Source organism: Pleurodeles waltl, chromosome 3_2 (genome assembly GCF_031143425.1).
Source record: "Pleurodeles waltl isolate 20211129_DDA chromosome 3_2, aPleWal1.hap1.20221129, whole genome shotgun sequence".
NCBI classification, from domain to species: Eukaryota; Metazoa; Chordata; class Amphibia; order Caudata; family Salamandridae; genus Pleurodeles; species Pleurodeles waltl.
This window is the reverse complement of record NC_090441.1, coordinates 36310919-36325630: the sequence shown is the minus strand read 5'-3', so window position 1 is coordinate 36325630 and position 14712 is coordinate 36310919. Positions and strand designations below refer to the sequence as shown.

The following is a 14712-nucleotide window of genomic DNA, read 5'->3' as shown; positions in this document are numbered from 1 at the left end:
GGAATTTCCTTCCCTTTGAAGTCTCTCAGAGCATTTCAAAATCTGGATTGTAAAGCGATCCGGCTTTTGAAATGCCCACTAGACACCAGGGATTCCTTTTTTCAAACGAAACTGGCATGAGGGGAGCGACCCCTTGGGCAAGGGTCGCTTCCCAGGGGGGCAATTTTTTTCAAGGCCTTTTCTACCCCCCTGGGGACAGAATCCACTAGGCGCCAGGGATCATTTTTGTTGTTGTTTTTTTTCCTGTTTTTTTTTTGTTTTTTTGAGTTTGGGAGATACCCCTTAGGCAAGGGTCACTCCCTAGGGGGGAAATTATATTTAGGCCATTTCTGCCCCCCTTGGTGGCAGATTGGCCTATTGTTATGAGGCCAGTCTGCCGGTGTATTGCTTTAAAAAATCTGACATCGCAGGAAAAACTTACAGAGTAAAACGTGGAGAAAAATTGCTGTTTTTTTCATCTCAATTTCAATATTCTTTTATTTCAGCTGTTATTTTCTGTAGGTAACACTTGTAGGATCTACACAAATGACCCCTTGCTGAATTCAGAATTTTGTCTACTTTTCAGACATGTTAGCTTTCTGGGATCCAGCAATGGTTTCTCATCCATTTCCGTCACTAACAGGAAGGAGGCTAAAAGCACAAAAAATAGTAACAATGGGGTATGTCCCAGTAAAATGTCAGAATTATGTTGAAAAATGTGGTTTTCTAATTCAAGTCTGCCTGTTCCTGAAAGCTGGGACGATGGAGATTTTACCACCGCAAACCCTTTGTTGGTGCCATTTTCAGGGAAAAAACCACAAGCCTTCTTCTGCAGCCCTTTTTCCCCATTTTTTGTTTTTAAAAACGAAATGTTTGCTGTATTTTGGCACATTTCTTGATCTCCTTCAGGAGAACCCACAAAGTCTGGGTACCTCTAGAACCCCTATTATGTTGGAAAAAAAGGACGCAAATTTGGCTTGGCTAGCTTATGTGAACAAAAAGTTATGAGGGCCTAAGCGCAAACTGCCCCAAATAGCCAAAAAAAGGCTCGGCACAGGAGGGGAAAAGGCCTGGCAGCGAAGTGGTTAATTTTTAGCCATGGTGAACAGCAGTAATGCTGGTGTTCAACACAGATGAAACACATTGCCAAAGCCAATAGCTCTAGTAGAGGCAAGATCTGTTAAGCTTGCTGATGCTTGTTTTCCATCTGGCTTTCCCCAGTGAGCAGAGCACTTGGAGACTGGTTGTGAAAGACAGAGCCGCTCCTCAGGCATCTGGCTGTTTATTGCAACAGGCAAGGGGAGGCTTCAAGAGAGAGAGAAAGGGAGCGAGGAGGAATGTAGAGGGAAAGAGGTGATCAGGAATAGAAAGGAGAGGAGAGAGAATGGATGGGCTGAAAGCGAGCATGCTTGTGAGGGGACTAAGAGAGTGGGGCTGGTTTGAACATTTTTGCCAGGCCTGCTTTCGGTTTACCAATGCAGTGCAGCCCTGCTTGAGGAAAGGGCTTGTGAGATAATTATGGGAGAAAGGATTATCAATAGTAAGCTGCAATCATTGGATATTTTCAGAAATGCTTCAGGGTATTTTTGTAACTGCGAAAATGAAGAAACTTCTAATCCAAATGCAGAAGAAACCCTAAGGGAAAAAAATTGCAATGTTTTGGATCCAAGCTTGGCAGAGGTGGCCAACATAGATAAACAAGCGCTGGCAAAGCCAATAGGTTTCGTCTTTGTCTTTTTTTTTCTATGTAACTGGCTTACAAATATTTGAAAAACGTTATGCTGATGTTTGTTTTATTAAATATTATTCTATAAAATGTTTCTACTATTTGTAAGCCAGTTACATAGAAAAAAAGACAAAGGTGAAATGTATTGGCATGCGGGAAAGACTGAAGAAGACATCAGAATACAGAGGAAGACAGAAGACAGCAGAACACAGAGGAAGACAGAAGACGGCAGAACACAGAGGAAGACAGAAGACAGAAGAAAAGAGAATACAGAAGAAGACAGAAGACTGAAGAAGGAAGACGGAAGAAGAGGGAAGACAGAAGAAGAGAGAAGACAGAAGAAAAGAGAGGACAGGAGAAGACGGAAGACAGAAGAAGTGAGAAGGCGTTAGAAGACAGAAGACGGAAGAAGACAGCAGAAGAGAGAAGTCGGGAGACGAGAAAACACAGAAGATGTGAGAAGAGTGCGGCGGTGAGAAGACAGAAGACGGCATGAGGTAAAGAAGACAGAGAAGACAGAAGAAGGTATGCAGAAAGAAAAAGATGATGGACTGCAAAAAATAAGTTTTAAGTTTTTTTACCAACAAAAGATTTTGCAATAATGAGCGCAAACACGCGTGCAGGTGAAACCTAAACAAAAAGATGCTATGCATTCAGAGGATCAAATCTTATATGAAACTGTATTTGTCTGCAATGAAGTTAAGAGAGCAGCAGTGTATATTGAGATTGCAAGATACCACACACTAATGAAGTGTTGAGATTGGGGGTGTGGTGGGAGGGGTTGTCTGTGAAAGCTAAATTTGTCCTCCATCTCAAACTACCCAATTTAGACTTCCTCACTTTGTGATTTCAATCTAATTTTACATGGTAACTACCTAAATGTATCAGCAGACAAGCACAGATAACACAGACACTGCTTGTTTACATGTTATTGCCTCAGGGAGAGTTGGACAAGACCCAACAAAAGCTTAAATCTATTTTTTTGTATTTAATTTTATTGTAGAAGACAATGATTCTTTTCAGTGTTCTAAACTGATTCAATCTGTGCCTCCAGGATAGTGATTAGCTTTGCATACACATTCCCACGTATGAATGTACTTTACAAACAGTCTTTCCGAGACAGAATGTATACACATTATAAAGTCCTGAAGAAAGACAGTGGAAGAGATGCAACAGTGGTATGTGGAAATGAAAAAGTGGGAAACTTTAATTCTCAAAATAGTTTTGAACACAATGGTTAGGTGTTAAGAAATACGATAAAAAAGAAATCAATGTATTAACATGAAAAGAGAGTGTAATGAGTTTCAAGTAGAGAGTTATGTGTAGTGTCACATAGTGCAGTGGATGAGAGTGTTGTAATGTCTATTGTCATAGACTGGAGTATTGTAGTTTGGAATAGAGTAGAGTAGGGTAGAGTATAGTAGCATATTGAACAATATAGTAAAGTGTTATATAGTGAAGTGGCATGGTGACTCTGTTAGACCAGACCATTTTTGGAGGGTTATCCCCAAACCTTTTTTCTTTTTGTACCTGTGTTTGCTGGTTTTAGGACGCTGTGACTGGGGTTAGTGTCTGCATTGTTCAGAAGTTTGTCCATCATCTGTTCTTTTTGCTTTTGTCACCCTAAGTGGGAAGGGTATGCCCAGACATGGGTCCCATGCTCACTGCGTCTCTGGATTCAAGCTAGCCTGGGTGATGGTGAGTGATACCCCAAAACCGTTCCCAGGACCAGATGCTTGTTTCTGGTCCATGGATGACCTGGCCTGGTAGTTCAGGTTGGATTGCTCAAATGGGTAACAGGATCAAGACAGATCTGCATATGGCTGATCCACACTGGGGAGGCATGGTATGCAAAAAAACAATGGATTAAACCCAGATCTGTGATTGGGGTGAATGTCTGCATTGTTCAGCATTCCATCCATCATCTGTTCTTTTTACTTTCATAAAGTGGGCATTTTCTTGCTTAACCATTCTGTGCCTCTGCCTGTCTGCTGAATACATATCTGAGTCAGGATAACTTTTGGGCTGTGCGTGCATTTACTCTAGACAGTCACACAAAAGAAGCTGAGGTGTGCCCTGCATATCCTGTTGGCCCATCACCAATCTGAAGGGTTTTCCTAGGCTAGAGTGGTGGGAGGAGCTGACACCTGCACCTCAATAGGGCTGTGCCTGTTCTCAAACAAAGCAGTCTCCAACCCCATGGAGTGTTACTGGGGCCAGGACAGGGAAGACAGGATCTTGTGCACTACAAAGACCTCTCTTTGATGTTTGCCTACTTCAAAGACAGAAAAGGGTATAAGTACTGGATTTCTGACACCACATAATTAGAACACTTCTGGACTGAGGACATTCTGCCAGGAAGAAGAGCTGGATGCTGTAGTAGGGAATGGCAATCTACCTGATGCTTTGTTGTGCTGGCCTCCTGCTTGTTGCTTCTGTCCTGGAAATGAAATGGCTGGACTTTGCTTTCTACATCCTGCTTTCCAAGATTCTTCAAGGGCTTGAACCAAACTTACCTCCTGTTAAGAAGTCTCAGGGCCATCAAAGACTGCATCTGCCAGCACCTGGGCTATCCTGCTGAGAGTAGTGACTTGCCAAATGGTGCCAAATCCAGTTACTGGGTCCTTGGGAGTGAGTTCTTGTGCAATCAGGAAAAAACTGATGCATCGACTTCCAGAGCGACTTCAGAACTGGCACCGCTCCCCGCACCGCTGCCTGCACCAGAGGCATGGTCCCTGTTGAATGCAACAACTGTGACCTACAACTCAGGTGCTGACACCGCACCTCTGAAGTCCCGCTACAGTGCTAGTCCGGAGTGCCAGGTCATCAATGCCCATGACACCCGACTCCAAATCCGCCGCAGCACCTGTATTCCAATGATATAATCGCAACACGTCATATTTTGACCTGCTGGATTCATCGACTCTGCCTTGTGGTAAGGGACCACCGCCTCGCTGCCAATGCCACACCTTCCCTGCAACTGCAAGGAACCAACACCTCACCTTTCCTGCTTGGCAGTAAGAAACCAATGCCTCACCTCCCCAGTGACAGTAAGGAACCGACCCCGCACCGGCTCAGCGATGCCTATCCTCCCTGACGCCGCGCAACATCTTTGTTTCCTCATCATTTTCTAAAGTACTGTAACTGGGGTCTATACGACTCAATAGGCGGTCAGCGCTCCCTCGCAGTTGGCACCACTCTGTTGGAAGCCACTCTGTCAAGCCATTTTGAAAGCCCTAGTTGGAGCTATTGTGTTGCGCTACTTTGGTCTTGTTTTGCTCAGTTAAATATTGGCAGTTTTTCTAAACTGGCGTGGAGTCCTTTTGTAGTGTTTTCACTGTGTCACAGTGTATGCGTATGTGTACAAATACTTTACACATTGCCTCTGAGATAATCCGGACTGCTCGTGCCAAGCTACCAAGGGGGTGAGCAGGGGTTATCTTAGCAGTGTGACTCCCTTATCCTGACTAGACTGAGGGTCCCTACTTGGATAGGGTGAAAACCACTGCAAACTGGAGATCCCATTTCAAACAGTCTCATATAGTAGAGTCAGGTTTGGTAGACTGGAGCAGCGAGTTTTACAGTGAAATGGCATGCTGAGTAGGATGTCGTAGAATGTCATAGAGTGGAGTAGTGTTATGGAGTGGAGAAGGGTGAAGTAGAGTGTCATAGAGTGGAGTATCTTCAAGTGGAATGTCATAGTCTACAGTGGAGGAGAGTGTCGTAGGGTGGAGTGGTGTGTCATATAGTGGAGTGGCAGATCGTAGACAGAAGTTGAGTGGCATGTTGTCGACTGTCATACAGTGTAGTACAGTGGCACAGAATGTATGTGCATAAAGTGGAGTAGAGTGGAATAGAGTGCAGTACAGTGTTGCAGAGTGGAGTTGCATACAGTAGAGTGTAGGGTCAGACAGTGAAGTAAAATGGAGTGGCTTGTTGTACAGTGGCGTAGAGTGGGATGAAGTTTAGCTTAGTGGAATAAAGTGTCATAGAGTGGAGTAAAGTTTCATAGTCTATAGTGGTATGGAGTGGAGTGGCGTACCATACAGTTAAGTAAAGTGTCAGAAATTGGGGAACCGTGTTGTAGAGTAGGATGGGGTGTTGTACAGTATTGGAAAGTGATGTAGACTACAGAAGAGTAGAGTGGCATACAGTGTAGGTGATTTTTGTACAGTTGAGTTATGTACTGTACATACAGTGTTGTAGAGTGTGGTACAGTGGATTAACATACAGTATTAAAGAGTAAAATGGCATTGCATGGCATAGAATGGAGTAGTGGAGTAAAGTGAAGTACTGTGTCAAAGTAGAGTGGAGTAAAGTTGGGTGCAGTGGCATACAAAGAGTTACATACAGTGTTGTATAGTGGACTAAAGTATCTTAGAGTAGAGTGGTGTACAGTGCCATACAGTATAGTACACTCTTGTATAGTGGAGTGAAGGGGTATAGACAGGAATAAAGTGTCAGAGAGTGGCATACAGTGTAGTAGAGTGGAGCTGCATTAACAACAGTTTTGTGTGAAACAGTGGAGCTGAGTAGAGTGGATTGTTCTATAGTAGCATAGAGTGAGGTAAAGTCTTGTACAGTGGAGTAGAGTGGAGTGGAGTAGTGTAATGTAATGTACAATAGAGTGTATTGGTGTGTCGTAGAGTAGAATAGCATGGAGTGGAGTGTACTGGAATAGCATAGGTAATATTTGTTTTTAAATTGGAGTGGGGTCTTGTACAGTAGAGTGGAGTGCTGTATCAGATAGAAAAGTGTCATATAGTGGAATAGAGTGTTGTACAATGGAGTGTTTGGGCATAGAGCGGAGTATAGAGTTGGACACTATAGTATATGAGGATAGAATGGGGAGAATGTCATAGAGTGTCATGAAGTGTGGTAGACTTTTATAGAGTGGAGTTATGTAGAGTGGAGGAGAGTGTGATAAAATGGAGCTGAGTAGAATGAGTGGCTTATACTGTAGTGGCGTAGAGTGGATTATCGTAATATAAATTATTATACAGTGAAATACTGTACAGTGGAGTGTAGAACAGTGGAGTGGCATAGAGTGGAATAGCATAGAGTGGAGTGGTTTACAGTGGAGTAAGGTACAGTAGATTGGCATACAGTGGGGTGGCATACATTGAAGTGACAGAGTAGAATTGAGGAAACATAAATTGGAGTGGCGTCTCATACAGTAGAGTGGAGTGCTGTGTCGTACAGTGTTGGAAACTGTTGAAGAGTGGGGTAGAGTGTTGAACAATAGAGTGTATGAGCATAGAATTGAGTGCTAATTTGGAAAGTGGAGTCTATTGGGATAGAATGGAGCAGAGTGTATTAGAGTTGAATAGAGTGTAGTAGAGTTTTGTAGAGTTGAAATATAAAGAGTGGAGGAGAGTACAATGGAGTGTCAGAGAGTAGAGTAGCATAGAGTGGAGTGGCTTAATGTGGAATAGTGTAGAGTGGAGTAGAATAGCCTGGAGTGGTGTACAGGAGAGTGACATAGAGTGTAATAGCGTATAGTGTAGTAGGCTACAATGGAATGGCGTAAAGTGTAATAGCATATATTCTAGTAGCGACGAGTGGAGTTGTGTACAGGTAAGTGGTTTAGACAAAAGTGGTATATGGTGGGGTGGGGTACAGTATAATAGTATACACTTAAGTGGCGTGCATTGGAGTGAGGGAGGGTTGAATGCCATTCAGTAGAGGGGAAAAGATTGAAGTTGTGTACAATGTAATAGCGTAGAATGTAGTGGCATACAGTAGAAAAGCATACAGTGAAATACAGTGGAATGGTGTAGAGTAGAATAGCTCGGAGAAGAATAGCGTAGAGTAGAATAGTGTAGAGTGGCGTGTCATACAGTGGAGTGGGGTAGACTACGGTAGTCTACAGTGGAGTGGGGTAGAGTGAAGAGGCAGCCAATGGACTAGGGTAGAAAGTAGTGGCGAAGAGTGGAGTGGTGTACACTGGAGTGGCATAGAGTGGAGTAGCTTATAGTGGAGTGGCAAACAGTGGAATAGCATGGAGTTGTGTACAGTAGATTGGAATAGACTAGAATAGCATATAGTGGAGTCACATACAGTGCAGTGTCATAAAGTGAATTGGTGTAGACTTGAGTTGCGTTCACCGGAATGGGGTAGAGTGTAATAGCAAACAGTGGGTGCTGTAAAGTGGAGTGGCATCCAATGGAACAGTGTAGAATGGAGTGGGGTAGAGTGGGGTGGCATACACTAGAGTACTGTACAGTTCAGTAGCATACAGTGGAATGGCATACCATGGAATAGCATAGAGTAGAGTGGCATACAGTGGAATGGTGTAGAGTGGAATAGCATATACTCGAGTAGCATATAGCGGAGTGGCATACACTGAAGAGGTGTAGAATGGACTTGCATACAATATAATAGCATAGAGTGGACTGGTGTAGAGTGGAGTTGTGTATAGTGTAATAGCATAAACTGGCATAGAGCAGAGTTTTTCACAGTGGAGTGGCATAGAGTAAAATAGCATATAGTGGAGTAGTGTACAGTGGAGTGTAGAATGGAGTGGCGCACAGTGACATGGGGTATAGTGCAATAGCATATAGAGGAGTGCCATTTTTTGGAGTGGGGTCCAATTGAATAGCGTAGAATGATGGGGCATATTGTAGAGTGCCGTACACTGGAGTGACACAGAGTGGAGTAGCGTACAGTAGAGTGACATACAGTGGAATAGCATACAGTGGAGTGTTGTGAATCTGAGTGGCATATAGTGGAATAGAGTGGAGTGACATACAGTAGAATGGTATAGAGTGGAATAGCATATAGTGGAGTAGCGTTCAGTGGAATGGTGTACAGTAGAGTGACGTAGACTGGAGTGGCATGCAGTGGCATTGCATACAGTGTAATAGCATAGATGAGAGTGGCACAGAGTGGAGTCTCGTACATTGGAGGTGGGTAAAGTGGAGTGCCGAAGAGTAGAATAGCCTATAGTGGGGTGGCTATAATGGTGTGGCATACGGATGTATGTGAAATTCAGTAGCCAAGTAGATTATGGTGTGCAGAGTAATGCTAAATGGGAAATTGCACTGCCTTCTGTTTCTCCAGATTTACCAATCAACGCAGAGCCACACATGGTGGTCTTGGGTTCCTATGTAATTCTGACTTAAGTATTGCATTGCCCATGCCACACCATGAGTGATGCAAGGTTGCCACAATCCAATAACACAACTAGGCCTTAGTTATATTTGAGACAATGGTATACCATAATAACTGTGCAGTATGCTGTGGTACATGAGGATGGCAAGTCAATATATAATTAGCTAATGGCTGTTTTTTGAGAATGAAAAGGCAGCCATATTATCTTACTACATCTTGGATATGTTCAGTGTTAGGACCTTAGGTATAGGTAAATGCTACATTACTACCTATTACCATTTTATAAAAGAGGCAATAGGTAGGAAAATGTATTTATATATTTTTAAATATTTTTAAATAAGTGTACATCCATGTACCATGGTAGATTCACAACAATTAGTGAAATTCTGTGAAAGTACTTCAATGACAGATGCCACTAAGTTTAAATGCCTTATAACTTAAAAAACATTAACCCTACTTAACTGCAGTACCCAAAAAGCATAATCTCTACACGTTAATGTGTAATCCTGCTCAATTTCATGTAAATCCATTCAGCCATTTTCATGCCACATCAAATACAATAGTCAATGGAAAATGCTTTTTTGGAAAAACACGTTTTGGGACCCCTTTTTATCTTTCCACCCCCTTAATGATTTACCGCAAAAATGTACATAGTCTCTAAATGTAGAAAATTCTATAGGTCTGGAACGATTTGTCGTGATTCGTGGAACGAGTTAAAAGTTGTTAATGAGGTATTAACAGAAGAATATCTATACTAACTATATCTTCAGAGTGGCAATCAGATTTAATTTGATTTCTTTCTATCTACTATAATTGTTATGTATTTGCTTATTGGTTTACATAATCATGTGACCATAAACATATCTTTTAGTTGTTCATGTATTAATGTTTAAACTTTTCATGCTAATTTGCTACTTTTAGTGGGATTGTGCTACATATGTGAATGAATTATGCCAATCATTGTCCTTGAAAAAATTAAGATTATCCTTCTTTCTAATGGCCAATTATCATGTCCTTCATATAGTAGTTTGTGTAGCTCACTGCTGGCCACTTTTTCATGTTGCTCAGGAGTACATAAGGAAGCTGGTTTTTGTTTGGCTTGTTGGGCACAGTTTTAATTTGTGAGCCATAGAGTATGCAAAAAAGAACATATGTATATTAAGATGTATTCTATTTATTATGTATTTGTTCATAGGTTTCCATTAGCATGTGACCATAAACGGGTATTTCATTTGTTCATGTAATAAATCAGAAGCTTTACATATGAACTTTAGTTTATTTTTTGGGCATCCTTGCTACTTTTAGTAGTATTGTGCGACAAGATATCACTAAGTTGAAAAATCTTATATCTTAACATTTACTAACTCCACTTACCTGCAGTACCCCTCAGAATTATCTGCATCCCCTAGTACATAATAATTAAATTTTTTATAAAAATCCAGCTCACTGTTCTTGTGCTATACGAAATTCAAAAGTGTATGGAAAATGCATCTGATTTGAAGCCTGTTTTGTCCCCCACTTTTTAATCTGCACCCCCTTGACCAAACGCTATGAAACTCTCAGTCCTCCCAAACTGAACAAGGCCAGTAAGTCTGCAAAGTTTCGCACATATTCGTCAAAAGAGTGCAAAGTTATAAAGGGACAAATATTTGAGAAATACATTTATACATTGTATATATATTTATATATGTGCTCTTACCTTGCTGTTCTTTTATGCAGGGAGACAGCTCTTTTGTTGTAATGACTAACTTCATTGTCACACCTGGTCAGAGGCAGTCGACCTGTGCAGATGTAAGTACAATACTTATTTATTATATTTTAATAGAGTAAACAAAAGAAGTTGTACACAGTTTGTTTAATTATTTATGGTATATTTTCTCACTTCACTTTCTGGTAACCATGTTCACCTCTATTAAACTGTAAAGGTCTTATGCACAAAAAGGCTTAAATCCCCACAGTCACATGCCTATGACTTGTAGCATTAAAGTAGTCGATAACTTTAATGGTTATTCCTTCTAAATCATTTTAGAATTTCTAATTATGAATCTCCACTCATCATCCATGGTATTAGACCTTCCAGTGAATTTACGAAATACACCCCTTATCATCCTCATATCCCAACCCTAAAGTTAGCAAAATATAATAGCATTCTATCAGTTAACATTCCCTCCTATGTACATTCTTCATAAACTCAACAATACTTTTAATACACGGTGCAGTTAAATTAATATATTATGATGCTTCACAATTTGCGAATGCATTAACTCATTCTCTGGAATCTTGAACAGAAAGATGAAAAATCCCTCCACCCATTTAAAACCGAGTTCACGTCATCTTTTGGTTATTTTGATGTATGTCTTTGGATTACCTTCATTCTTACCCAATACCATATGTCTTAATTCCCTCAATCTTCTGTAAGGACCTGATCATACATTCAAAGAATAAAGGCAAGCTGGTATGTTGTCATTTACTGAAACCACATTTTATATCTCGGTCCATCTTGCTTCTTGTTGCAGTGTCAGTCTCTATTTCCTTTCTCACTCTGTTCAGTTATCATTTTTAATACTTAGTTTAAGTCGATTGATATTCTACAAAGTGACACATTATTAGTGATTTGGCATTCTTAGTGAGCATGTTACTTTAACTTTCACTCAAGGGGAGTTTCACAGCATGTGCAGATGACATATAAGAAACTGACATTCAGTACTGTACGCATGGTATTGTGTGGCACTTACAGCAAATTATATCAGTGGTGTACCTTTGTCAGTTTATGGATGAAACACGTTTTCTGATGGATACCATTATCCGCAAATTCGTCACCTATCCCCAGATGGCATCTGTAAAAGTTTTCAGCATAGCCCCTACGCGTCAGTAGATGGCACCTGCCCTAAAAAGTATGACTAGAGATACGTGCAGGTGTCACCTAGTGTACTGGTGTCAGTTCCTTTTCCATGCATTCAGATGTGAAATCAGAGCTAGCTCCTAATTTGTTTTTCATCATTTAAGATGTTTTTTTCTCAAACATGTATTTACCATTTCCAAGGGAATATGTCCTCACCTAAAAACATATGGTTTAAGCCTTGTAGTGGCTGTTGCAAACAAATGTCTGTGGCAGATCCCCACTGGGTGTGTCTCTGGTGTTTGGAGTTGGGCCACCAAACCCATGACTCCATGTTGTGTGAATAGTGTGCCCTGATTCACTCAGGAATGCAAAGCCACGCTGTTTGATTTCCAGAGGAAGTCACATAAGGGTGACTCCTCCACAAAGTAAAGGAAAGAGACCCATTCCCCCCTCTCAGGCCATTCCAGCAACAGGTCATCACAATCCAGTCCAGTCTTCGGGTAAATCTAAATCCAAAAAAAGCACAAGAAGTCCAAGCAGGCCTTGTCCCAGCCTTGCAACTCTCTGTGCGGGAAGTCACAAGGATGTCAAGGTCTCTAAGGTCTACCTCTGAGGCCACTACTGATGATCTGATTAAGCAGTTTATTCCTATCCATCCCATATTTTCAGGTCTGTTAGGGGTGTCATAAAAGATTGAAGGAGGTCATGCAGCTGCCGCACTTGAGCTCAGTTACTATGTGCCAAACCCCCTTGCATTCTGACTCTGATAAGACAGTGTCTTTACCTAAAAGTCTCCCTCTAGTGTGTCAACAACTGTTCGGGTTGTGCTCTCATCAACGTCATCCAGTTTTTGCTGACAATGGAAATATGCAAATTAGTCCTCCCTGGAAGTTTGGGCTGGACTGTTCCCATGGAGAACAGGGTCAAGACAGATTTGTATATGGCTGGGTCCAAACTGGGGTGGCATGGTGAGCAAAAGAACAATGGATTAAATCCAGATCTGTGACGGGGGTAAGTGTTTGAAAAGTGTCAGCACTCCATCCATCATTCTTTTGTGTTGCTCAAGTTGCCCTAGGTGGGAAGTTTATGCCCAAACATTTTTTTTGTAAATATATTTGTTGGTGTTTTATCAACAAACAGGCATTGAATCAACTTACCAGGTAATTCCCCTCCCTGGTCCCTTACCACTTTTAACTCCACTCTATATACACAGTTCCCGCTTGGTTATTATCACTCTGGGTTACAGCTGAGAGGTTGGTGACACAGCCAACCCCTTACTATGTTCTAGTGATTCCGCTCCTCAGCTATATCTGAGTCCTCCGATGATATGCTTTTCTCCCGGGATTACGTTTTTGGGTCCTTAAGGCGATCAAGAATTTGGTCCCATTGCGGGGCCCCATCTGCATTCCCAGCCCCTTTTGCTACCTCTTGGTGCAGGACCCTTCTCTCTGCCTCGGTCCACTTGACTAGTGTGTCCCGCCATCTTGATATTTGTGGGCCTCTGGTGTCCTTCCAGTGCATTGTGATCTCCCTTTTAGCCAGGATCAGTGCTAGACCAATGTATTTGGTTGTAGTTCTCTTCGGGTGGGATCTGGGGAATCCCCCCAACAGTGCCACCATTGGAGAAGACCAGAGCCTCCTGTTCGTCACTGTTTTAATGCTATGTAAGACCTTGTCTCAGTATTGCTCCAGTGCCCCACATTTCCATAACATGTGTATCAGGCCTGCATCCAGTTCCGAACACCGGGGGCATGCACCATTCGCAGTGTTATACATGGATGCTATATTGGCAGGGCTGAGGTATGCTCTGTGGTATACATATAAATTAATCAGCTTAAAACGGGCGTTTCTGGATACCTTGTGTATATGTGCTGTGATTTTCCCCCACTGAGGTTCGTCTATGGGTTCCCCGATGTCCTCTTACCAGAGGGTCTTCAATCTTTCAAGAGAGGATAGAGGGGGTCATTCTGACCCTGGCGGTCAGTGTTAAAGCGGCGGCCAACCCGCCAACAGGCTGGCGGCCTAAAAATATGAATTCTGACCCTGGCGGGAACTGCCATCACAGGCCGCCGCTTTAACACTCCGACCGCCACGGCGGTACAAACAAACAGCGCGGCGGTCACCGCCAACAGGCAGGCGGCAGACAATGTACCACCCACCCTACCACGACCCACCAATCCGCCACCTTTTCCGGGGCGGGAGCCCCGCCGATAAAAACACGGCGGAAACAGACATCTCCAATGGAAAACGCTTACCTCGACACACTCCACGCGGAATCGGAACAGCATGGAACCCGAACTCCACATCCTCCCAGCCATTGCCTTCCTGCTCTTCTTCCAGGATCACGAACCTCGCCGCAGACGACAACGGTGAGTACTGCACCTACGACACAGGGGAGGAGGAAAGGTTACGGGCACACACATACGCCACACACCCACCCCCACCCTCACCCCCACCGAAATACCTACACACCTATGCAGATAAAAAAGTCAGAGTGACACCCCCAACCCCCCCCCCAAAAAACAAAGACAAAAGGCAATGAATGTAAAAGTAGAACCATATTATTGCAACAATCAAGTATAGCGACCTTAGCAATATATGAAGAATGAATGCACATCTAGAACTCTATCCATACCAGTAGCAAAAGTCTGGCCCAGTCATTCAAAGTCCAAATGTCCGTGGGCCAATGTGCAGCAACACACGGGCAAAGCCCACACACGAGATCGAGTCCATTGGAGAGAACACTGCTGGGGCATCACTAAAATAAAAAGACAGGCACCTCAGGGGGAAGCGAAGGGGGGGCACCTCAGCCACATGAGTCCACGACGCCATCCATGCCCACTGTGCCATCCTGGGGAGTGCAAAGCCACAGTCTCACAAGTCTCTACAGTGGGTGGATTGCCCACTGTGGCATCCTGGGGAGTGCAAAGCCACAGTCTCACAAGTCTCTACAGTGGGTGGATTGCCCACTGTGGCATCCTGGGGAGTGCAAAGCCACAGTCCATGAGGTGGATTACAGAGACCACTGGTCATGGAGGAGGCATGGTGGGCA

At 42.9% G+C, this 14712-nt stretch overlaps 1 protein-coding gene across 1 annotated transcript in view; it reads left to right on the top strand.

Moving 5' to 3' along the window:
- Window positions 1-14712, top strand: part of P2RX1 (purinergic receptor P2X 1) — a 450021-nt gene that overhangs the window by 141785 nt on the left and 293524 nt on the right. Inside the window, exon 3 of the mRNA XM_069226686.1 lies at window positions 10538-10609. Within this exon, the coding sequence (XP_069082787.1) occupies window positions 10538-10609 (72 nt within the window). The remainder of the gene's footprint in view (window positions 1-10537; window positions 10610-14712) is intronic.